Raw genomic sequence first — 26,548 nt, 5'->3', positions numbered from 1 at the left:
GATGATGTAATGGCTTTGTGCGCTGGGAGGTTGTGGGGAAGCCGCGCGAGTGGTTTTCCGCGCTTTCTGTCTCTCCCTCGCCGCGTCGGGGCTGCCTCCGCCGCCAGGTCCCCGCTCGACCCTTTCTCCACCCCTGGCGTGAGTAACCGCTTCCTCTTTCATTAGGAAAGCTCGTGAGGAGCAGCGGCGACAGCGCTTCTCCTGTGGGTAGGTAGGTGGGTGGGCGTGTATGGGGTGTGGAGACGCAGGCGGTCGGGAGAGTAAAGTGGAAGCGCGCGCGATTCGACGGGCGAACTTTTCTTTCCGTCATATGTGGGGTGGGAGGAGGGGAGAGGAGGAGTCAGAAGAGAAGGAACCGAGGCTGGCTCTGGGAAGTCTCCTTTCTCACCTTTGCTTTAGCTTCACCCTGTGCGATCCAAGCCTTCCTTCCTTCCTTTTCGGAGACAGTAAAGCTAGAGGTGTCTCTTGCCTCACCTTGAACAGATCTGCCTATGGCAACGTCTGCCGCTCCCTTTTCCGAAGTTCCCTCCTAACCCCCCCCCCCAAATATATTTTTTTTAAAAAAAAAAAGTGGTGCGGGAAGATATAACAGTTAGATGCCATTGACTTGTCTTTTGTTTCTGGTCATTGCAAAGACATATCTTTATTATCTTTCAGCAATAGCCAAGGTGTGCGTTCTGGTATACAGAGCTGAATACATGCTTCTGTCCAAGACACGATTGAGGGGTCCTTGGTGCTCTCTGAGCTTGATTGTTTTCTTAACAGAACTTTCATTACCCAAACTAGGTAACATCATCAGTGCTGATAGGGAGTTTGTTCTTAAGTCGGGATTCCCCAAGTGGATGGGACTATATGGGACTATCAGAGGTTCAGGTTGTTATCACTTGTTCTATTACTATTATGGGAAGCAATGGCTATTTGAAACATGCAAGGATCAATGTGTCTTGGAGACCCCTCACATAAGCATGAAGAGCAAAGTGAGGCTGCTGGATTTTTACCTTTTCAGTGAAAGGATGAGAATAGAAGGGAAGGTATTGAAAAGAACAGCTAAAACTATTATTCACTGTTGGATTTGGCCAAGAAATGTTGTATCAAGCTTTTTCCAACCATAAGTCTTCCAGATGATTTATTCTACTCTAATAACAACAGCTTACATCCTGCGACAATACCTGTAACATCATCAAGCATCCACGTCTGCCTATTTCAGGTCCTTAGAAAGGACTTGATAGGTAGATAAAAATCCCAAATCCAGTCTGAACATCTCGCTGATTGTGCAACAAGTCATTTTATGTTTTATGCTTGTTGCTGTCTTTAAGATGATTTCTTGTTATCTGCAACCATTAGTTGTGAAATAGCCTAATCTGCAGAGTATAACGTTAGGAATGGATGATTAATTTGATACAGATAATTAAACTTAAAAACTCTTTATAATGACAATGGATAATCTAGGTTACTTCTGTGACATATGGGCATTGGTGACATATCAACAGTGTTACAGTTGTATCTGATCAGATTGTTATACAGGTAGTCCTCGATTTACGGCAACCTCCCCTCCATAAACTACTTATAATCCAGTTCCAAAGTTCCAAAGTTATGGCCACTGCAGCACTTCCACAGTTGCTTGCCCTTATGACTGACCATAGGGAGTTGTCCCCACTGCCTTGTCCCTGCAGGCCTGAAGAAAAGTGTGAGGGATTCCTGGTGCAGGAACCTGTGCTAGGCATCCCAGGGCCTTTCCGATGGTCTCTGAGACAACCCGTGCTCCACTTAACCATATCAGGAAGAGCAGGAATGGGTCATCTTAAGTGAGGTGATCATGTGGGCACTTCACGTCAATCATGATGTTTTACCATAATGGGCAGGCTCCATTGTGGTCGTTGGTCAAGGACTATCTAGGTTTACATAACTAACATGATAAGATATTTATCTAATTTTCTTAACATTTTCTGTGGCTACACTCTAAACCAGGCCAATTTAGTTCACCTAGGAATGCTTAGCTCTACATATTTGTTCAATGCTTTGATGAATAATAATAATAATAATAATAATAATAATAATAATAATAATAATAATAATGATGATGATGATGATGATGTTCTATGCCTTAAAACAGGGCATAGCAGTCGGGCATTCTCCAAATGATCTGAATTAGAGCTTCCATTTCCTAGCAAGCTGTGTCAGAGGACAAGAATTTTAAGGTCCAAATCAATTGGTGAATTACTAAGTGCTGTAAACATTTAGGGGGTATTACAGTCTAGAACTGTAAGTGTTTCATGTCAGATTGCTTTCTGCTTCAAATGGAGGACACTATAAAGAACAATGTTTAAATTCTTAGTCTTTAGCAATAAAAAACATTCCTAGATTGCAGGAGAAGTGAGTGTGGAACAATACTTATACATTTATAATTATTTATAATTTTCTTCAGGCATACCCAAGAAATAAGCATATTTTTGGCAGCAGGATATAGAGCTCTTATTTTTACATTAATTGCTTATTTGTTCTTGATCAATTGACATCTTTTGTTTTACATTAGTAGTCAGTATAAATACTAAACTTTATTACTGCTGATTACAAAAATGTAGCTAAACTAAAATGTCTTAAGACTGCAAATAATGTTTGTTTTATTGAATTTAATTGAAGTTATTCAAAGTTGCCATCCAAAATATGCTAAACAAATCCCACAGAAATAACAGTTGAAAGTAAATTTATATCTGCATATTAGCATGACTATTAATTGAAATAAAATGATTTACTTCAAAATTAATATGAATAAATGGTGTGTATAATATACTAAAGTACTGTTATTTCATTATGGAGTCTGTGAAGAATCATAATATTGTTCTATATATCCTATTAGGTTTTATTAAGCTCAGTGGAAGTTATTTATTGAAGAAGTTTCTACTGTATAGATTTGCAAGCTGGATATTCATCTAACAAATAGTTCATCTTAAGTTTTTTTTTTTTTAACTTCTGAAGATTGCAAATGAGATAGTCTTAGTTAACGGAATTGTATAAGCTAATTTATGTATATTTTTTCCTCTGCCTTTATATATTCCACTCCATCTCTCTCTATATTTCTTGTATATATACTGTACTTGAATTTTGTGGAGTCTTTGCTGCTGTTTGAGATTAGTTGTTTGCTTGTGGTTGTTTTTTTACTAGAGTAAATAATATCTTAAGTGTTTAGAATGGATTTTGGTTTGCTCTTAGTTTATATGCAGTAGCTACTGTGTGTGTTGGTAGAGATGTTTTTTTTCTTCTTAGTAGTTCCTTGATTAGGCTTTTGTTCACAGCTTGATTGTTTATCTGAGATGGTAGTTTCTTGAATAGGATATTGTTTACATCTTGCTTTGGTGTGCTGTTGGGGAGGTTGGAGTATTTTTGTTATTTGCTCTTTAGCTTTTTTATTGTGTCTTTTGAATGGTATGTAAATATTGCTTATCTTTTTGCACCTGTTGGTTGATTTGTCTGAATTTAGGAATTGTCTAGTGTTTTGGGATTTAGCTATGGTTAAATCGGCCAATGTGTTGTGAAATTATGGAATTGTTTTTAAGATGTTCTTGAGGTGTGGCAGTGTTATCCTTTTCATCACCTGTGCTGGTTGTGCTATAGTGTGCTGAGTGGTCATGTACTTTTTGATAATTTTGTTTATGTTTATAAATTCATTAAAATTATTCATTTCTGGTCTTGCTGTTTTAGGTATAAAATTAAAACTTGTTTTATGAAATCAACTTTTCATCAAGTGTACCTTTTTGATACCTGGTATCTGAAACCTCCTAATTATGCCAGCAGCCACAGTAGATCACAGCCAAAGAATCTGTGAAGTGTGGGCTTGTAACCTGGATGAAGAGATGAAGAAAATTCGTCAGGTTATACGGAAGTTTAACTATGTTGCCATGGTAAGATATTGGGATTATCTGTATTCTTCCTTGGTTACAGAGGCAGTGTAAATGATTTGTAAAAGAAAAACATAAAGGAAATAATGCATTTCTTCAAAAATAACAAAAGATTTCCATTTTATTTATTTATATACAGTATATCCTCCCTTTATTATTTTTACAAAGAACTCAAGGCTGTGAATATATCCAGCACACCTTCCTCCTTATTTTCCCACAACAACAACCTTGTGAGGTGAGTTGGGCTGAGAGTGAGTGACTGACCCAAGTCACCCGGCTAAGGTGGTAGACTAGAATTCACAGTCTCCCACTTTCTAGCTGGATGCCTTAACCACTAGAACAAACTGTCTCCCATTACTGATTTCATTGGAAAAAAATGAAAGTAATTAATAAAAAATAGTTCTGAATAGGAACATGGACATATATTGTCTATACAGTTCCTAGCTCTATTTGGTATGTTAATAAAACTAATATTGAATAATTAGATTAATAAATAGGCTTCTTTGGATAGCTCATGGGTTTACCCATAATGCCTGAGTTAACTGCAAGACAGTAATTCAGTTCCATGTTTAGTCTTTTATATCAAGGAAAGTATACAGAACATTTAAAGCATCTAGCTATAAAAAGTGGTGAGTTGCATTGCTCTTCTAATACTTTCCATTTTGTCTTTCACATTTATGCTTTTCAGGACACAGAATTCCCTGGTGTAGTTGCACGACCTATTGGAGAATTCAGAAGCAATGCGGACTATCAATATCAGCTACTCCGCTGTAATGTAGATTTACTTAAAATAATCCAGTTAGGGTTGACATTCATGAATGAGCAAGGTGAATACCCTCCAGGAACTTCAACATGGCAATTTAATTTTAAATTTAATTTAACGTAAGTTCTGGAACTTGGTTGTGTGTCTTTAAGTGTGTAGAGTATTTTAAAATTGAATAATTTAACTAGTTTTTCTGCAGAAAGTACAGGAAGTATGATAAATTATACCTATATAAATTAAACTTGTTCAAGTTCTTAAAACTCATATAATGTTCAAAGTCAGATTTATTATTAATATTATTTTAAAAACCTCTGTTGTAAGCCTAGTTGAGATAGTTAGGGTTAAGTCCTTTGTCTACATTCTTTAACTTTCAATTGATTGGTTTATATCAAGTATGAATGTAAGAATGCCCACATATTGAGGTTTTGTCATCCACTAGCTTTATTGTCTCTAGAATGAGCTGAGGTCAGAAGGAAATCGGCCAAAATTGGAGCCTTTGCCCAAGGTTAGCTGACTTCCTCCTCGTGTGGCCAAAGTTTGTATTCTCCAGTTTTTTTGTTCTTTATAAGATTTTATGGATCATTTTAATTTGGTTTCTTATGGGTGTTAGGATTTCCAGGAAGGAGGAAGCAATAAGAAAAGTTTGCCTCATAAGTTAATTTGTGCAGTTCTAGATGAAAGTTACTGATATTAGCTGAATTTAGTTTAAATTTAGTTTATCAACAGCTCTTTGAATTGAACCCAGACAATTGTTACTAGCTAATCCAGCTTCAAAAGTGGATTGTCCCACTAGCAGTCTGATTGCTACATTCTGGTCAACTGCATCTTTTGGGTCATCACCAAAGGCTATCTTACAAAAAAAAAAATGTGTTTCAGAAGTTTAGCGATCCAGCTGTAGAGTGATCAAGGCCTGAGTTCCATCATCAGGCTCTCCTTGTCAAGGTAGACTGCAAGTGGCGCATAGTTGGAGTTGTAACACATATTCCTCCATGGTTTATGTTTGCTGGCTAAGTGTAGTCCACTTCCTGCTTATGAACCAACTCCTACAGCAACTATAGAGAGTAACTGCTATAACTGATGATACCGAATTGCCGTAATATTTTGTTCAGTGAGATGAATACTTCATAGGATTTAATCTGAACTTACTTTGCCCCATTCAGACCATGAAAGCTTTTAGGCAGGTCAGGCTTTTTCTATGTCACTTAGCAGAGGTGGTATGCTGCTGATGCCTCATCCTGATGTTAATTAATATAGGTAAGAACTCTAAGCTCTGTGGCACATTGGAGCAACAAGGGATTTCAGTGCTGCTCCCCCACAGTTATAAAGTAGAAGCATTCACTCACTATGGGTCATGGTACTAAATTCTATTGAGAGGGCTGCAGTCCTCTCCTCCAAATCTTGACAAATGTAATTGACAAGAGTGATCACTGTTGTTTCTATTCCATGAATATTCCTAAATTCCATGAGTACAAATAATGTGGATTATGCACAAGATCCTCTGCTGGTAGTTCCTCACCACTTTCTCAAAATGTTTGTTTTAAATAGTAGGTTGGAAGCTGGGGAAAAGTTGTTAAAAACAGCTGGATTCAGTCAGGACTTCTTTAGTAGGGCACACTACTGTCTCCTTTAAGGCAGGTGACATTACTTCCTCCCTAAAGAGTCATTGGTCTCACAGATCTAACTGTTTATGCCTCCTTGCCTTCCCCTACCACCCAAAGGAAACAGGAAGTATGTGGATCTAATCCACAGATAGCAGGATTCATACCATGGGGAATTCTGATCATTTCCTTGGAGTTTACAAGCTAAAGCTGATTACAGCTAATATCTCAAGTCTTTGCTTCGTTCATCATTCTGAATTTTATCTGTCTGGGAACCTTCTTAGAGTGGATATGAGTGACTTTATAATGCCACATTGTCCCACCCATCTTTTTCCAGAAGGTTCGGAATTACTCTTTAAGAGGACTACAGGTAGTCCTCAATTTACAACAGTTCATTTAGCGACCGTTGAAAGTTATAACAGCATTGAAAAAAGTGACATATATTTATAACCATTTATAACCGTTGTAGCATCCCTGAGGTCAGGTGATCAAAATTCGGACACTTAGCTACTGGTTCTTATAGTTACAGTGTCCTGGGGTCATGTGATCCCCTTTTGTGACCTTCAGACAAGCAAAGTCAATGGAGAAACCAGGTTCACATGTCAACTGTGCCACTAAACTGCAGTGATTCACTTAACAACTGGGGCAAGAAAGGTCGTAAAATGGGGCAAAATTCATTTAACAAATGTCTCAACAGAAATTTTGGGCTCAATTGTGGTTGTATGTTTAGGGCTACTTGTATTCTTATTAGATGTCTTGGCAAGATGCCTGGCATAGAAATTATAAATAAAATAAATGTATTTGTTTAATTAATAGGCAGTGTGTTTGGGAGAGTGATTTGTGAACAAAATAGATTTTGTGTTGGTTTGAATCTGAACTCTTTATCAGTGCTCACATTGTCTTCTGGCTTTTCACAGTGGCATTCTATCAATAGCTTCATTTCCCTCAGCTCTTCAATCAGTCAAGGAGCTGCTTGTGATTTGCAGTTGGGCAAAGGCCTCACAGAAATAAGTTCACACTACACTTCAGTTGTCTCCATGTTCTGGTGATCAGCCAGGTTGTCATGAAACCTGCCTGCCAAAGAGTCCTGCTGCTCTTTACAGAAGCCTGGGGCATCTATGAGATGTGCAGTTTGACATGGAAGTGGTCTGATCAGAGTAGTAACAAATATCACTATCACACATATTCATATCTCATCTGCTTCAAAGTAAAGATCAGGCCAAATATGTGCTCACCTGCATGATTATTTCCAACAAGCCCACAGTCTACATGAAGGCTATAAAATAGTAATGAACAAAGATCCCTGTTACTGGTTAAAGAATCATCTTTCATGATGACATAAGTTCTGTTAGAGCAATGTTATACTCAAAGCCCAAATTTGCTTCCTGCGACATTAGGAGTAAATAGTTGTAGGAAGTGAATGGGCGTTTGCAGTAAAATTATTAGTGTTGTGTAGACAGGAATTTTCTTTAATGAATAGCATGTATCACAATATGTCTTGTTTAACAGTTCTGCTACTTGGGGGGAGAGCTCTCTCTCTCTCTCTCTCTGCAAAACTCTTTTACAAGGATGATTTATTATCAATAATATAGGCTTTGTGCTGGTAATTCATTTAAAATTCTTTTGACAACTCTATTAACAATAGTGATTATTTTTTAATAATGCTTCTTCTAGAGAGGACATGTATGCCCAGGATTCTATAGAGCTATTAACAACATCTGGAATCCAGTTCAAAAAACATGAGGAGGAAGGAATTGAAACTCAGTACTTCGCTGAACTTCTTATGACTTCGGGTGTTGTGCTCTGTGAAGGAGTCAAGTGGCTTTCATTTCATAGGTAACCACAGCATACAGAACTATCGCTTGCTTTCTTGTTTTCTTTTTCTTTTAATGAAACTTTAAGACCCAATAATGGTTTCTGTTTAATAACCTGAAGTATTAGGCTGGATGAATTCTAGATCATTTTGTAAAGACTTTGCTGCTTTAAACTTACCTCTTCAGTTTACGCTTTGGCTCCAGTGGCAACAAATAATCTGTATCTTAACTTGAGGTACTAAAGTGTCAGTCATGTAGAGAGGGAGCACTGTATTTTTCTATTTTGCTTTGACAGTTTCCCAGGTCAGAGGAAGGAACAGCCACATATATCTGCCCTTGTGTGTGTACGGTTAGCAGGTAAATGGAAACTGGAATTAGTTGATTAACATCGTTGGAAAGTCCAAATTCAGTACAGCTCTGAAGACTCTTTGATAATGCTGGTAGGGAAAATATGAAACTTTTATCTTAATTGTAATGCCAAATATTGGAAAATTAAACTTTGCTGCATGAACCTATTTTCTTATCTGGTTCCAATATTCTAGTTCTTTTGTTGTTTTTTTCAACCTCCTAGGGTCCCTCTCCCCATCAATAGAGGCATGGTCCCTTAAAATGATTGAGACTGATGTTTGAATTATATGATTTGAAGCTTAGAGGATAGTGTAGGCATACACTCAAGATCTGAGTCATTGAGAACAATCTTGTGTCGCATATTGTAAGATCCACTTCACAATTCTTAACTAGGAAAAATGAATAGTAGATTATAAATATGTTAATTATTACATTAGTTGGGTTGTTGAGAAGAAAGCTGCTAAAGGTTGGTTTTGGCAGGCACAAATATTGGAATGTTTTCTGGAACAGATCAATAGCAGAGATTTGCCTTAAAATGAATCATCTTGTTCATGATAGTGTAGATGGGCTATCAAGCCATTCTGATACACAGGTTTGAACATTTCAGGAATCCAGGTGCTTTGAAATGAAAATGGTTTGTAGCAAATGTTCTTATCTGGGAGTGCCCAAAATATGTATTGTGCAATTTGTCTTTAATACAGTATTCCAGTGAGGGAAGAGTGCTTCACCACCATTAGTTGAGTTTAAATTCTGTTTTGAACAATTGGAATTCGATTGATTTTTAAAATGTTGATCATATAGCTGTTGATGGAGGATTGTTATTGTGTGGGGTTCAAAATACTGTTAGAGAAATGATAGAAAATTTTTCTCAAAGGTGTTTTTTTCTTCAAGGGGTAATTGGACTTTTCTCTCCTCCTCCTCCTCCTCCTCCTCCTCCTCCTCCTCCTCCTCCTCCTCCTCCTCCTCCTCCTCCTCCTCCTCCTCCTCCTCCTCCTCCTCCTCCTTCTCCAGGAAAAACAGTTCAGTTGCCTTTTGAAGAAAAAAGCACTTTTGAGACATCTATGACCTGGATGACTGAGAATCTTCACAGATAGAAAATATACATTGTACAGGAGATAGACCTGTGTTGCCATTTGACTGGTTTTCAATACGTTTTGCGAAGATGTCTTCTAAAGTCTCCACTTTGATTTTAACTGTGTACAACTAAAAAATGGAATTCTTAGTTCAAAGGTCTCCAAACTTGGCAACTTTAAGACTTGTGGACTTCAACTCCTGAAATTCCTCAGCCAGCTAAGTCCACAAGTCTTAAAGTTGCCAAGTTTGGGGACCCCTGTCTTAGTGGGTTAGCAGGCTTTGTATGGGTAGGAAGTCAATTATGTTTTTGTTCTTCAGGTTTATCAGATTAGTTAATATTCACACCCTTCTTCTGGAATAACTCTCTAGCTGCCAGGCAAATTGCAGCAGTATGTTTGGAGCTGGGAGAGTCCTCTTCCATAAAAGAGGAGAGACGTGTAAGCTAATGGCTTTCAATCTCTGCTTGTTAATTCCACTCTAAAGCATCATTTCCATTGGAAGGGTTTGGGAGAATAGATTTGCTTATAGGAGTTGGTTCCCTGCTTGTTAGATAACTTCAACTTTCAGCTATTTTCTAGGCTTGGCTGTAGCTTTGTTGCAGGAAATGTACAATGTCTCTTCCTTCTTTTTCCTTTGACGATTACTAAAGTCTCAGAGTTTTCTTTGTTCTTTCTATATGTTGAGTGTTGCAATAAGTACTTATTGTACCCTATGACTATTAGTACCTTATGATTCTTGATGAATGTATCTTTTATGTATACTGAGAGCATTTGCACCAAGACAAATTCCTTGTGTGTCCAATCACACTTGGCCAATAAAAGAATTCTAATTCTAATAAGGCAACAAAAGGCTAGTATTTAAAACAATAGATTAAGGATAAGGTAATTAAAAAGCCTCTTTTGAAGGAGCTCTTCACAGTGGCTGCTGCCTCTTTGCTATCCTGGCTCCTCCTCTTATGACAATTTTTAAACACTTAAAAATTATACTACTTTTTTGTAGTTTGATTCATTTTCTGTCTTGCTGGAAAATGGATGTGCTTTTATTGCTTTCATCTAAAACCTAGATGGCAGGAAGAAGTAGGTATATCTACTGCTGCCACTGTTACTATATGTGAATAATTGTTTTTCTAGTTGGAGATGATTTGGTGTGAATAAAATTCATTATTGTGATAAGATGAAAGGCAACATTGTTAGGTGAAATTAGCAACCCCAAAATAAAAATACTTTGGGAGCTAGATGTAACAAGCTGGGTGTCCATACAACAAATAAAGCGATGAGGAACAATTTATGAATCCTTTAGAATTCTTTCTAATCCTGCAGTGTTGTGATCTCCACTTCTAAATTTTAAAAAGTTTCTGGTTGAATAAAACAATAAAACTTTGTCATCTCTTTACTGAATATATTAAACTAATACATGTTTCCTTTAATGTAAAACTATGTAAAGCTTTGGATTTGGTAATTTCAGCAGTTAATAAACCCAAATAGAGTTATAAGGAACTGTAAATCATGCCTCCAGTCTCTGACCTTTCAAATGATCCAGTAAGATACCATGTTTGGTGGTATCAAAGATTGCTGAGAGGTCTAAGAAGACCAAAAGAAGTACATTATTCCCAGAGTCATCAACCTTAATACTTAGGCTTGAATTCTGATAGCAAAGGAACCAGATGTTTTTCTAGGGCAGTGATGGCTTACCTTTTCATCATCGTGTGCAAAAAGTGTGCCTGTGCACGTGCATGTGTGTCTGCACCCATAATGCAATGCACGTGCGACCCTACACCATGTGCCTATATGCATGCGACCCCCCCTGCATGCACCCCACCCCTTGCACATGTTAGTGTCTCCCACCCACGCATGTCTCCCCCCCCATGCATGCACAGCAGATATCCGATAATCAGCTGGCTGGCGGGAGATACGCACGCATGTGCAGTCGGATCTGTTGTAGTAATAGAATTTTTCAAGTGTGATTGTACTTCTCCTGAGTTTCTTCTTAGATTCCTCCTCAGGAGATAAAGAGTACTTATCTTTGTTTATATACGTTTTTAAATATTTGCTTGAAGGCTGTGGCCCTGTCTCTATATTACTAAACCCGGCAGTCTGCTATAGTTCAGAGCTTTCAATTTTAGCTATAACTTATTTCAGTTAATAGAACCAAAAACTGAAGGAAGGACTTCAAAAGCCACATACTATTTCTTTACAATGTTGACATGTTTGTTTATCAAACAGGGCAATATAAAGCAGTGATCTAGGGTAGAATAACTGGGTTAGAACTATTTCTCAACAAGAATATTGGTACTAACAACTCAATCTTCCAGTTTGTGCAGGACATGCTTGTCATAGAACTAGGTTACGAAGTCATGAGATTAATTGCCCTATAATTAGTGGGAGAGTTTTAGTTACCTTTCTTAAAGAGTGGAATACAGGTAATCCTCGACTTACAACCACAATGGAGGCCAAAATTTCTCTTGTTAAATGAGATGTTTGTTAAGTGAATTTTGCACCATTTTACAACTTTTCTTGCCACAGTTGTTAAGTGAGTCACTGCAGTTGATCAGTTAGCAATCTGGTTGTTAAGTGAATCTGGTTTTCCCCATTGACTTTACTTGTCAAAAGGTCACAAAAAGCAATCACATGACCTTGGTCATAAATATGAACCAGTTGCTAAGCATCTGAATTTTGATCACTATCTGTAATAATGCTTCTATTATAGCCTTTGGGCTGATGATCTGTGAAATTTATGATTGAGAATCTAACTAAGATAGGATCCCGTTATTTTGGATTATCCTTAAATAAGTCTCTAGGAAGGTAATATTCACCTGGAGTTTTGTTGTACGGGAAAGCTTTTATCAGTGGTTAGATCTTTTTTCCAGATGACTGGAGGCTATGATTGTGTATCACTCAAGCTCTCAGATTAAATTGGTATTAGTACACTCATGTAAGGAAGCATGTAAGAAGTGCAAATATTGCTCCCTCTTTGACTTGGATTCCCTTGTATTTGGGATGCATGGATGAGCAGATGGGATTTCTCTGTATATAAGCCACTATTTACTAACCTCCAGAAAGTCAAAGTGTCCTTACAGTTTGTAGCAACATTTGGTATAATGATTTCTTCTTTATTAGGGATTTTTAGTTTTCTTTTTTTTTAATTAGTATGATATGCTAAGCAACTTCTACTTTTTAATATTAGAGTTAGTTCAGTGCTTAATATCAAAGCAGAATTACTGAACTGAATGTTACTCAGTTTGCTGGAATTTTGAGTCAATCTTGATTTCAAGCATCCTGCTATTTGTAGGAGGCAGAACAAGAATAGAAATAGGCTTATTTTTACTTGCTGGTTATAGTCAAAGTTCTTAACATTGTTTTAGTGTTTTTTCATATAAAGATTACTTATTCACTTTTTAAGATAAACTATAGAAGTTAATGTAAGCATTATTAAGAACCATTAAATATACAATATTTATTTTAATGATAACTCTGACATGTCCTTCGAAGGCGTATATCAGAGCAAATACATTTTGCAACTGCATACATTACTATCAATTCCAAAGACTACATTTTACAATCTTTCTAGGCAGCTGTCTACAACAGTTTGAATCCTCTTTAGGATGTATGTAGAAATCTATTGTTAACTTTTAATCACTATCAAGGAAAATACTGTATTATCTTTGCATACTATATAAGGTATAGCATCTTAAAAAAAATATTTTCCCCATGAAAGCATTAACTGTTATTTATCAGATTAAATGAAATAGTCACTTGGTAAAGGTATACTTTAGTATGTTAAGTTTTTCTCTATATTTGTAATTTTGCTGTGAATCACATTTACAAATACTGCACTATAAAATATTTCTTTAAACAATTGATATTCATTGATGTAAAATAAATATTTGATAGTTATGTATGTGGGAATGACCCCGCTTTGTGTAAAGATATGTATGAGGGATATTTAATAAACAACTTAATTTTATAGTATGCAAACCTGATTTGGATAGCAAGTAGAAATTATGTTTTGCCAATTTGGAGATAATGATAATGATTTTCTGTAAACCCAAATTCTTTGTGCATAGGAATAGAATTAATGCATAGATTTGGAGTTCTTTCCAGGCTCAATGCAACATTTAAGCACCAGAGTTTTCTGTAACTTCAGAATTATATTCAAATGAATCCATAATATATACACAATTCTACTTATAAAATAGTAGATTGCCATGATTTTAATGTTACAAGGAATGCATGTGAAGAGAAAGCATATATAAAATGGTTGTTAAATTTCTGTTGATCTGGAATGTTTTGCCTTCCTAATCTTAAGTCTGTTTATTGCTGTTTATGATCATTTGCAGTGGCTATGACTTTGGATATCTGATCAAGATCTTGACAAATTCCAATTTACCAGAAGAAGAGCTAGACTTCTTTGAAATACTGAGACTATTTTTCCCTGTCATTTATGATGTGAAGTACCTCATGAAGAGTTGCAAAAATCTCAAGGTAATTCCTTCTGCTATATTTAGAGTTTTATAGGGAAATAATATACAAATTAATTTTGTCTGTTTTACTCATGTGCAGTTGTAAATAGTTATCTTTAGAACCTGTTCTTGTAGAGAAATCCATGCAATGGGAACCTCTTAAAAATATGCCCATGAGAAGGATATTAATGTATCTCAGTAATTTTTAATAAAACTAATAGTTATGTGGATCCAATAACTAAGCTATAGGTTTTGTACATTAAGAAAGAAATCATAGAACCAGCTTCTGATCTATAAAAATATACTATAGACCCATGCATTCAGACTTGTGAGACACTTTTGAGGTGGCTGTAATTTAAGTATGAAATCAATTCACACAACAGCTGTATGGAAATATCAGTGTGAAACTTTTGATGCAGCCATTAGCAAGTCTCATTTCTGCCCTTGCATTCTCTTAGATACCAGCAGAGGCAAATAAAAGGTTGCAGCTCTTTGTTATTTATTATGACAAGACGAGGCTAAATAGCACTGATGAGAAAAAGATGAGAAAAGATAGTAATAGCAGTTGTTTCTCATTTCCAAGGGAAATGAGTCATGCAGTAGCCTTTTCATCTCAAGGTTTTATCCAACGCTCCTTCACTGATTGAATTTCATTTCTTTAGCAATTCTACAATTGAGTATGCATGTAGTTTATCAAGTTGTCAGTTAACAGTGTATGTTCAGAAGTGTTAAACATATTGAAACATAGAGGACAAAGTTAATGTCACATTTCTCCATATAGAAGTCAGTTGGGCTACTAACTGGCTTGTTCTGTTAGCTTGGTATCTAGAGGCAAGGCATCTAAAGGATAAGTACACGTTGGAATGGAGACATGAAGGACAAACAGCCAAGTGTATTATGATTGTTGCTGTGGTTTTTACAAACATAAGGAAAGAAAAAGTCCTGCATACCGACTGCTGTTGAGATGACTTGAAGCAAAGCTGGTTTAATATAAAAAGAATTAACATATTTTTATAAGCAAAGAAGTCAGAGATAAATTGACTTTTGACTATGATGTAGCTAAATCCTGGTTTAATAAATAACTGGTCACCAGTGATAATATTGATGAGCCAGATATAAACATAATTATTCAGTGAATCTATAGTTATTGCTTTGTGTTGTTTGGAGACAGTGGATATTAATTTAAAAAAATTTGAGGGTAGATTTATACCTGGGTCTATTCAGTGCCTTTGGGTTCCAGACCCCTTGAATTCTATCTCCTCTTCAGCCCATCACATACATACAGTTTCTTTTCAGCTCCATCAGCCCTGATTTATCCTATATTCTGTGTTCTTCTGTTTCAATTTAAAATTGTCTTTCTTAATTCCCACCACTGGTGTTCAAACATGGTGGAAAAACATGAACGTATGTGTAATAAAATAGGGCAACATTATACAAGCAAGGATTGTTCATTGGTAAAGTCTTACTGTTTAGCATAAGGATTGAAAATATTTTTTTAGAAAACTCCTTTGTTTGCCTTGCTGAATTTTACTCATCCTTCAAAATGTTTTGACAGCTCCCATCATTAAAGATTCACACATCATTTGTTTAATTTTGAACCATATAGTACTTGATCTAAATATATTTTGAAAAAGGTAGTGGATTTTTTTAAAACGAGAAATACGAAGCAGTTTTCTGTTAACAGCTTGCTGGCATTTTGAAATTCTGGCTATGCGAAGAAGGGAGTAGGAGTTTCTCAAGTTGGCCACATCAAATGTAAAAGGTTTAAACAAAAGACCAGGGACTTCTGTCAGTTTTGTCCAGTGTTTACATGCAAAGCTCATACTAGATAATAAATTATTTGAACTTTTATAATAAGCCACAGTTGTAAAGAAAGAAAGCACTGAGAAAAGTTTATCTGGCTTAATTTTACTATGCATATACAACATGAAGATTAGACTGTCATAGTCTAACCTAGTATGTAATAAGTATTTGTAATAAGGTTAACCTAGGTAAACCTTTCTTAGTGTAAGGTATTCTATTTTTCTATTAATTAGATTATTTCACTTAATCAGTTTTATTAGGGATCCTTTTTTAAAGGGATTAGTTTGAATAATGAATTCCATTACTAATTGCTATAAACAGACAGCCCAAAATATGGTACCCTTACATCTTCCAAGTGGGAAACATGGATATGGAAATCTTTTCACAGTTTTTTTCCAGGGTTTTTCAAGAGCTTGAAGAATTTTCATTTTTCACAAGCACCGCCTGCCTCAGGTTTTCACCCTCTTAAGGGCAATGCTTCGACAGTCCAAAATTCAGCCAAACTTCTGCAAGCAGGAGTATAAGTTGCAGATACTTGTACACATTTAGCATGAAATTGGAAAATCAGGAATATTTTAAGTCAAGTTTCCAAAGTTGTTTTGATAATGTTTAAACTGTCCAGTTATTTGACAGTGAGATGGGCGGAATATAAATTTAAATATCCACTGCCGCGTGCACACCTTACGGCACCCCATAGTAAAATATTAAGTAAAATATTAAGTGCTGCTCTTAGCCATTGCAGCCATTGCTCACCCTTATATGCAGATGTGCATATATTTTAACATTTGATCCCCCCCCCCCATCTCCTGTCTTGGTGAATAACTGTAAGCAAAGTGGGAAGATGGGTGGGATTTTGGTTTGAAAATGCTTGTTGTATACAGGCAATCTTCAACTTATAACAGCTTGTTTAGTGACCATTCAAAATTATAACAGAACTGAAAAAAGTGCCTTTCCCTGGTGGAAAGGCTTGAATGATAATAAACAAGAGTTCTGAAGGCCTTTGCGGTCATAATTTGCTATAGTGTTAAAGAACATGTGACTAGGACTAGGACTGAAACTAAAAGTGTAGATCTTCAAATTGTTTTCTCATTGCCTGCTGTCATATTTTCAACTGTTCCAATTATACCACAATCTTCCTTTTCAGGGTGGATTACAAGAAGTTGCTGAGCAATTAGAGTTGGAAAGGATAGGTCCTCAGCATCAAGCAGGATCTGATTCTCTACTAACAGGCATGGCTTTCTTCAAAATGAGAGAGGTAAATGTGTGTGTGTGTATAAACACACAAGTGTTTTCCTGAAAATAAGACCGTCTTATATACACTGCTCAAAAAAATAAAGGGAACACAAAAATAAGACACCCTAGATCTGAATGAATGAAATATTCTTATTAAATACGTTGTTCATTACATAGTTGAATGTGCTGACATCAAAATCACACAAAAATTATCAGTGGAAATCAAATTTAGCAACCCATGGAGGTCTGGATTTGGAGTTACACTCAAAATTAAAGTGGAAAAAAACACTACAGGCTGATCCAACTTTGATGTAATGTCCTTAAAACAAGTCAAAATGAGGCTCAGTAGTGTGTGTGGCCTCCACGTGCCTGTATGACCTCCCTACAACGCCTGGGCATGCTCCTGATGAGGTGGCAGATGGTCTCCTGAGGGATCTCCTCCCACACCTGGACTAAAGCATCCCCCAACTCCTCATCCCCCATCAGTGAGACATGATGTCCCAGATGTGCTCAATTGGATTCAGGTCTGGGGTACGGGCGGGCCAGTCCATAGCATCAATGCCTTCGTCTTGCAGGAACTGCTGACACACTCCAGCCACATGAGGTCTAACATTGTCATGCATTAGGAGGAACCCAGGGCCAACCGCACCAGCATATGGTCTCACAAGGGGTCTGAGGATCTCATCTCGGTACCTAATGGCAGTCAGGCTACCTCTGGCTGGTAGGGGTAGCCACATGGAGGGCTGTGCGGCCCCCTAAAGAAATGCCACCCCACACCATTACTGACTCACTGCCAAACCGGTCATGCTGGAGGATGTTGCAGGCAGCAGAACGTTCTCCACGATGTCTCCAGACCCTGTCACGTCTGTCACATGTGCTCAGTGTGAACCTGCTTTCATCTGTGAAGAGCACAGGGCGCCAGTGGCGAATTTGCCAATCTTGGTGTTCTCTGGCAAATGCCAAACGTCCTGCACGGTGTTGGGCTGTAAGCACAACCCCCACCTGTGGATGTCGGGCCCTCACACCACCCTCATGGAGTCTTTTTCTGACCGTTTGAGCAGCCACATGCACATTTGTGGCCCGTTAGAGGTCATTTTGCAGGGCTCTGGCAATGCTCCTCCTGTCCCTCCTTGCACAAAGGCGGAGGTAGCGGTCCTGATGCTGGGTTGTTGCCCTCCTACGGCCTCCTCCACGTCTCCTGATGTACTGGCCTGTCTCCTGGTAGCGCCTCCATGCTCTGGACACTACGCTGACAGACATAGCAAACCTTCTTGCCACAGCTCGCATTGATGTGCCATCCTGGATGAGCTGCACTACCTGAGCCACTTGTGTGGGTTGTAGACTCTGTGTCATGCTACCACTAGAGTGAAAGCACCGCCAGCATTCAAAAATGACCAAACCATCAGCCAGAAAGCATAGGAACTGAGAAGTGGTCTGTGGTCACCACTCCTTTATTGGGGATGTCTTGCTAACTGCCTATGCTTTCCACCTCTTGTCTATTCCATTTGCACAACAGCATGTGAAATTGATTGTCAATCAGTGTTGCTACCTAAGTGGACAGTTTGATTTCACAGAAGTGTGATTGACTTGGAGTTACATTGTGTTGTTTAAGTGTTCCCTTTATTTTTTTGAGCAGTGTGTTTTTTTGCCACCCCAAAGAAAAGGCACCAGGGGGATGTCATCCACTGACTAACCTCACTGGTGCGCATTGCCCCTGGCCTCCTTTTCACTGTCAGAGGCCTTCAGGAACCACTACTGCGGCCAGCTAGGCTTTCCTGAAGGCCTCTGCAGCTGATAACAGAGCTCCAGATAGATACAGAGTCCTTCAGGATACCCATGTACCGGTATGAGGCGGGGTGGGTGGGAGTGAGCTTCCCTGCATGCTGGCTTACCTAACACCATTCATCCATCCATCCATGCGGAACAGCCTCGCAGCAGTTGCTCCAGCAACCTTAGCTAACGGGCTGTGTCTGCTGTGCCGCAGAAAGGCTGGGAGGCCGAGCGACACCGCACATGCCTTGCACCGGCTGAACAGTCACACCAGCCATCCACAATTTTTTTAACTGGTGTTTATATTGTCCTGACCCACATGGCCTGGTGCAGCAAAAAACAGCTGTCTTTTCTTTGCAAAAAAGTCTCTTGTTGCAGGTGGTTTTGGATTCTGTGCTCTTGCCTGGGATATTTGCAAGCTCCTCTTTCCAAATATCACACTGAAACAAAAGTGACTCGTGCCCATTTTAATCATGCGATACGCTGGAGCCTTTTTGACGATCGGCGGGAAAATGGGGAGGAGGATTTTCTTGCCTGGCCTCCTTTGTGCTGAACTTGAGAAAAGGAAGACAGGCAGGAAAATCCCCCTCCCCATTTTCTTGCCAATCCAACACTTATTGCAACGAGGGACTTTTTTTGCAAAGAAAAGGCAGCTCTTCTTTGCTGCACCTAGCCACATGGGTTGGGACAAAATAAACACTGGTAAAAAAAAAATGTGGATGGCTGGTGCAACCGTTTGTTTAGTCAACATGAGGTGTGTCGGGTGCATCCTTTGGCCTCCCGGCCTTTCTGCAGCTGCAGTGCCATAGCAGAAGTGGCCCAGTGGCTAGGGTTGTTGGAGCAGCTGCAGCAAGGCTTTTCCATGTGGATGGATGGCGCGACTTACCATACGTAAGCCGGCATGTGGTTTGCATCCCTCGGCCTCCCAGCCTTTCTGTGGCCGCAATTCCACAACGGAAGCGGCCCGGTGGCCAGGGTTGCTAGAGTGGCTGCTACGAGGCTGTTCCGTGTGGATAGCTCAGTCCCCCTGCCTCATACCGGCACATTTGGGCGGGGGGAGGGAGGGAATTAAGACACCACCCTCCGAAAATAAGCCCTACCCAGTTTTCCAGAGGTCAAAAGAAAATAAGAAAATAAGACCCAGTCTTATTTTCAGGGAAATGTGTGCGTGTGTATGTGTGTGTGTGTGTGATAATATTGATGGTGCTGAAGGAGGAGACGGGTCCTCATAGTTACAGCTGTCACAGCAGTCATGTGATTGCAATTTGGGTACTTGGCAACTGCTTGCAATTATGACATTGTAGTGTCTCATACTATTGACTTCTGATAAGTGAAATCAATGGGGAAACTGGTTGGAGGTTGCAAATGATGATCATGTGACTATAAAATGCTTCAGTTGTGTGAGATACGCCTTATGACAGCAACTAGAACTTGATGCATCTGTCTGCCTAAATCAGCAAGGCCAGGTAATAATTGCATTTTGTAACACATTGCTCAGCAGTACTCTTGTTGGTCCCAGTTACCATTATTGAGGACTACCAAATTATTAGATTAATAATAATGGTAAATTAAATTATAATTTACTATTATAAATTATAATTTACTATTATAATTAACTATAATAAATTAAATTATAATTAATAGTAAATTAAATTATCCAAGGTCCATCCAAGGTCAACTTGAAGTGTTGCTTCTAAGCTTTAAAGCCTTAATGGGCTTAGTACTACATTGCTTCATAGCAGACTATTTGAGGATTAAACCTGATGACAGAAAACTCTCGGCAATTTGGCACATGAGCATGAGAAGTAGGGACTATTCTGAGATAGTTGAAGTTGAGAGATCACTGAAGAATCTTGTCACTAAGTGCTTTCATAGAAACCACTGACATGTTATTCTAGAAGGCTATTCATTCATAAAACCTACTTGCTTTTGACAGTTCTCATTTATAAGATCTTTTACATTTTTCTATTCAGCTAAATGACATTCCATCTTTGATTGATCTTGAAAAGCTAAGCAAGAGATAACTTCATTAGTAGGAGAGATACCAAAATACAGCATCTAAGCTGCTCTTGGCAAGACCGAGAAGTTTTAAGTTTTAAAAAGAAACTTGAAATAAAATGACAAGCAATTTGTATTGTTGCAAGAAAACCATACAGATGTGTCTTTGCCTCTTTTGTTTTTTGTTTCATATCCATTATGTTACTATCGTTAAGATCTGATTTATGTGGCAGAGTGATGATTGTGGCTTATTCTTTTCTCAATACACTTCAAGAAATATAAACTGTGGGAGATATATTTTATTTAAATTCTATATTTGATCTGAAAAGATTTTTTTTTGATACAGATATGTTGAGTAGTGCCTCCAAAAATAGGGGAATAATAATTTGTCCTTTAAATTTTCTTCAGATGTTCTTTGAAGATCACATTGATGATGCCAAGTACTGTGGTCATTTGTATGGTCTTGGTTCTGGTTCATCTTATGTACAGAATGGAACAGGAAATGCATATGAAGAAGAAGCCAACAAACAATCATGACATGAAATGAGAAGGCACTTTTTCTAAGTTCGATATGGTTGTACATAGGTTTTATCTCTGGTTGAATTCCTTGGACAATAAGGCATTCTTTTCCTCTTTATCAGCACACTTTTCTCTTGCCTTTGTATGTACTAAACCTGACTGTTCCTGTTCCAGGCCTTTGACCTTGATATACAGGCATTTCTGGATTAAATGTTGCCATGTACCTTGCCCATCTGTACAGAAGCACGTGTAGGAACAGTGTGGTAGATAGAAGAGGGAAGCTAAAATGATAATGACATTTCTAGTAAACTTTAATTGGCTTTTGTATTGGTTTATTATCCTGGCCCTTTCCCCTCAAACCTGGGCAAGTGCTGATTGTAATCAATTTCCCCATTGGATGTTAATCCCTTCTGATGTACAGGGATTTTAGTTATTCATAATTGTGGACCATCACATTTGCACTTTAGGAGAGTGACTCTGAGTCAGATCCTCTGTTTTATCTGAAGTTTTGAATATTCTTCCCTGACATAGAAAAAGAGTTCATCTGCCAGCATTGCTTCTTCCAGGTCTCAAATACATTGAACAAAGCCACATTCATTGCCTAATCTCTTCAAACCTACAGGTATCTTAGCAGCTACTATAAAACTGGCGTTTTGTCTTCCAAATATTCCCACCAGCTCTCTGATGGAAGCAACTAGGTGGAATCATGAGGAATCTCTCGAGGATACGTTCTTGAATTGAGAGTCTCTTTCATGGGGCCTAAATTTGCTGGGCAGTTTTTATGAGGTGTGATTAGGAGAACTTCTCCTCCATTTGAAGCAAGCTTTATAGCAGCCTTCTCCTCTGTGTTGCAACCTTCAGGTTTATTGGACTATAACTTCTAAAATGTGTGGAATATATAGAAGTTGATAGCCAAATATTTAAAGGGCACTGACGTGGGATGGAAAAGGGTGCTGCTTTGCAGCCTTATGGAAGGTATGTGTGTCCTTTTGTGCTTGTGTCTGAAAGGAATAATTGAAAGATGGAATGCTGCAGTTAAAATAACAATTGAAAATTGTCGATCCATTTCCTTATTCCCATTTCAATAAGTTATAGCCTAAATACTTTTCTATTTTAAAATATTAATTTATTGTCTACATAAATGGATAAACACAATATAAGTAAGAGATCCAAAGATAAATAGGAAGATAAGTCCTTTTTGGGAGCTGCAACACATTTGTTGTAAAACAACAAATTTATTTCTACCTAATAAAGTTACCTAAGGCTTGTAAGACTAGTTTATTTTTTGAGTCTATCTTAGCAGTATATTTTATAGGTGTTTTATTAAAGAACCACGAAGTACTTTCCTGACCATGCAGAGCAGGCTCATAAAAAGCAATTATGAAGGAAGACTTTTATTAGTATGGAATAGCTAAATCTTATCCTGAAATGATGGAGTGCTGATGGCAGTATTTGGCATGTCATCTACACTGAAAATCAATGGGAGTAAATCTTAATGTACAAATTGATATACCTACCATGTACTTTAATATGTTTTCCTTTATCCTCATAAAGTTACAACAATGTAACTGGGCGGTCCTTTTTCTTTTAAGGAAAAACTGCAAAGACATTTGCATAAGAGGGTATTTGTTTTTAAAGCTTTTGTAAATAAAGGCTTCAATAATGTTTTCTTACATATTTAAGAGACTTGTGGTTTTGATTTAAAACCCCACTGGCATGTTTGTTTACCTATCTAGCCTCTTAACATTTTTGTCATCTGAATTCAGAGTGGTCTGTTAGTCATACATTGGCTACTCCAGGTATCATCGCTATAGTCACTTTAGAGTACTCAAAATGTGATTGAACATAGCAAGAGCAAATCTTTGATTTCCATGCTTGTTAAGAACTGGCTATAAAAATTTTGCTGTTCATCAGTGAAGTGGGAAGGACCTGAAAGTCAAATGTTGTGCTTGGGTGTAATTTCTCATTCAATAGCAATAACCTGCCTTACTAAGCTTACTTGAATTTATGCAGTCCAGCAACTAGGTGAGAAGGTTAACATGCCATCAGATAGTTTTGAAGACTAAATGTTGTTTTTCATGTAACTTGTTGGCAGCTACAGACCCTAATATTTGCTGCTTGTGATTTGCCAAGTGACAAAAAAATCGATTATGCTGTAAACATAGCAGTTCTGTAGTTAGTGTTCCTGCTGATGAGAGATTTGTATATTTAAGTTCAGGTAATGACTGGACTATTTTATACCAGGTTGACAATAGATTGTGCCTTGATGAAGTACTAATCATAAATGCCTCTTATCCATCACACTGTTGAAAAAAACTCACTGAATTCCACACAAATCGATATCTGAACTATAGTATGTTGGACTTATTTCATCATGAAGTAAATAGTAGTGGATTTTCTTCACTGAGCATACCTTTTATGATGTTGGCAATGGAATAATTTACTGATGTTTTGTACGAAAGCAAGGAGAAAATGAAATAAATTCCTAATTCATACAATGGAATTTTGATGCAAATATTTCACAAGGCTGTTGAATAAAATGAGAAGAAAGCTGCCTCAAAGAGCATCCTTCAGTTTCATCCCTTTCAGGAACCACAATGTGTTAAAATTTGCTTCTTATTGCTCTTACAGAATTTTCACTTATAGAGGGCTCTGGCTTTTTTGTTTATGCATTGTGAGACTATCATACCTCCATTCATTATGGGCCACAATGGGATCCTTTCAGATTAAGGAGTGTATTTTTAAAAAGTGTTCATCACAAGAACAGATCAGAAAATGAGCATGTTGGCTGATTGAGATTGAATCCTACCTACTCTTTGTGCCACTCTTATTGTTCCTTCATAATCTGAAACAGTACAATTTAGCCATGTTTGCATAATGGCCATAATGTGGTTACTACTTAGCATGAATGTACAAGCTTGCAACTTCTGGTTCTTGCCAAGCCGCCACTCTTCTCAAAATGCTGGTCCAATTTGGGCCATGGGTTGTATAAACCTTTTCCTCTGGAAGCTCTGTAATGTGGTATGTCATGGCTCCAACTTTTACTTCCAATTATGTTACATTGAAACTTACTTTGGGAGGAGTCATAACCTTTGTGTTCTGGAATATACTGTACATTAAGCTTCCTCACTCCTCCTCACTCCTCTACTTGAATACTTTTTGCTCTGGGATTGAAGTGGGGTAGATTCTGCAGTGGGGCTTTCAGTTATTGCTCCCTTTAAGTTACATGTGCGGAGAAAATTTGCAGATGTATCACTGGCTGTATAGCCTCTAAACCAGCAGAAAAGCTGACTTACATAAATCAACAAATTCAATGCTTTGTTGCTGATGCACTTTTCGAATTTGGCATTTAAACCATGACTGGTTTGCTTGAAAGAGTTTAATTTTTTCCCAGAAGTTAACATAATACAAAAATACATAGTATGTTTTTGCTGAATACAAAAGAAAGCAAAACAGAAGCACTTCGTAAGACCTGCACTTTTATGTAGAGTTTGGCATTTATGTACAATTTGGCATTAGGCCAATACTTGAGAATATTTTCAGCATGGGAATGTTAAATTAAAAAAAAGTTATTTGGATTTGAAAATCTTGCCATTATTAAACATAAATAAACATTAAACAAAATAGGAAATCATACACAAACATAAAAGCCATACAGGGCATAAATAACAACAGTTAAATCTATGTTTTAATACTGATTCCTTATACTGTAGATGAAATTGGTCTAATCAGAGTACCCTAAGGATTTGAAAAGGCTAAGTTTTGCAGTGATTACAGTAATTGTCTCCACATACAGTAACTGTTACATAATTGATCTTTATTTGATAGTCATGTAAAATAATGCACTATATAATAATTAGGTTACTAAATTTAGCTTGGTATGCAGCAAATGGACATTTTTTTTTATTTTCATCAACTTCCTGCAATTGATTTGATTTTTAGGATGCACAAATTGGGCTTGTTTAGGTGTCCAAAAGAATTAAGATGACACAAGTTTCTCATATTCCTCCATTTCAAGGCTAATTTGATGTTTATGACACTTTCCTTTAATTTCATCAAGGTTATCTTCATACAGCACTACATTTGGCTCAGTACTAATAAAAAGTGTTTAATTAGATTTTGGAGATAAGTGTCACTCTTTATCCCTTTCTATACTGTTTCAATGTCTTTTTTGTGCACATTTTTTGAGAGCCATGATAATTACTGTTTCTGAAGTATTAACAAAATGATGGTCTTGACAGTCATAACAAGCATGAGAATTGGGTGTACCTCATTCCACCATGGAAGATTCCATCCCCAGAGGGTTCCAGAAATTATTTGATTTTAGAAAAGTGTTCAATCTTGAATGAAACAGCTAGTTCCATTTAAAGAAGTTGGGTTTTGTTTTACAAACTCTAGGTGGAATTCTACTTGCATTACTCTATAAGCAATGTAAGAATTTTTAAAAACTACGACTTCAAAACCTTTTATATAAAACTGGAATATTCCATGTTATATAAAACTGGGGTTTTCCATGTTGATTCCATGTAATTAAACGGACAGTTCACTCAACTGTGTTCTGTTCTTTTGTTTTTTAAATGGTACAGCAACATTTGAAAATTATCCAGAAAGACAAACTGAAGAACGTTGCTGTTTCTAAATCCTGATATAGGAATACATATTTTTCTCAAAAATAAAATTTACTCAAGTGTTCTGAGCTATTCTGGATAAAGTTGCCATCATTTACAGGTGAAATAATATCATGGATATTAAGTCTGCAAAAATTTAAGTAGAAAAGTAATTATTGGGCTAGTGGATAGATCTATAATGCCCATAATTTACTTTCAAAGACGTTTCTATTTCAGATAATAGAAAATCTATTTGGGAATGATAATTCAATTTTTCCTGAAAATAAAAGAAAAATTAATATTTTAAGAAATTGTGCAATATATATTGCTATGCTCATGTACATGTTCTAATGGGCATACAACCTGAACTGAATTGCCTATTAGATGTATACTATATATTTGTATTTTATATATATGATTTGCAACTTTCCAAATTCTAGTTTAACACAGCTTTTATTGTTCAATCTGTTTATATGACAAAACTACTAGGTGGTATCTATCACTGATCTTGTATAGACTGGTGTGATTTGTTATAGGAATAAGGTAGCAATTTGCATTTTTAGAGATGACAATTTTTTTTCAACTGTAGCGTTGGCTACTAACCCATTTCACAAAAATAGGTTAGTTTTGACCGTGCAGTTAACTAAAGTCTACATTTATGAATTT

General features: G+C 37.2%; 1 protein-coding gene across 5 annotated transcripts; it reads left to right on the top strand.

The window, feature by feature from the left end:
- On the top strand, window positions 1-23,831 carry CNOT7 (CCR4-NOT transcription complex subunit 7). Of its 5 annotated transcripts, XM_087963205.1 has the most exons (8): window positions 1-138; window positions 3,700-3,899; window positions 4,036-4,131; window positions 4,585-4,778; window positions 7,932-8,093; window positions 13,830-13,974; window positions 16,900-17,010; window positions 21,165-23,831. In XM_087963205.1, the coding sequence occupies exons 2-8, from the start codon at window positions 3,783-3,785 to the stop codon at window positions 21,291-21,293; spliced, it is 954 nt and encodes a 317-aa protein (XP_087819331.1). In that variant the 5' UTR covers window positions 1-138; window positions 3,700-3,782; the 3' UTR covers window positions 21,294-23,831. The 5 variants fall into 5 exon arrangements, with proteins under 5 accessions (XP_087819331.1, XP_026522881.1, XP_026522879.1 ...); XM_026667096.2 differs by lacking the exon at window positions 4,036-4,131 and having other exon boundaries at window positions 4,585-4,723; XM_026667094.2 differs by lacking the exon at window positions 4,036-4,131.
- The last annotated feature ends 2,717 nt before the right edge of the window (window positions 23,832-26,548 follow it).

Source organism: Notechis scutatus, chromosome 4 (assembly GCF_049901735.1).
Source record: "Notechis scutatus isolate UNSWTSFEM ecotype Mainland chromosome 4, rNotScu1.2, whole genome shotgun sequence".
Lineage (NCBI taxonomy): Eukaryota > Metazoa > Chordata > Lepidosauria > Squamata > Elapidae > Notechis > Notechis scutatus.
This window is presented reverse-complemented; position numbering and strand designations above follow the sequence as displayed.

Excerpts from the sequence above, each read along its gene's own strand:
- CNOT7 (XM_087963205.1), top strand. The coding sequence starts at position 3,783 with ATGCCAGCAGCCACAGTAGATCACAGCCAAAGAATCTGTGAAGTGTGG. Across the intron at positions 4,132-4,584 it reads CACAACAACAACCTTGTGAG|GACACAGAATTCCCTGGTGT; the intron begins GTGAGTTGGGCT and ends TATGCTTTTCAG. Across the intron at positions 17,011-21,164 it reads CTTTCTTCAAAATGAGAGAG|ATGTTCTTTGAAGATCACAT; the intron begins GTAAATGTGTGT and ends AATTTTCTTCAG.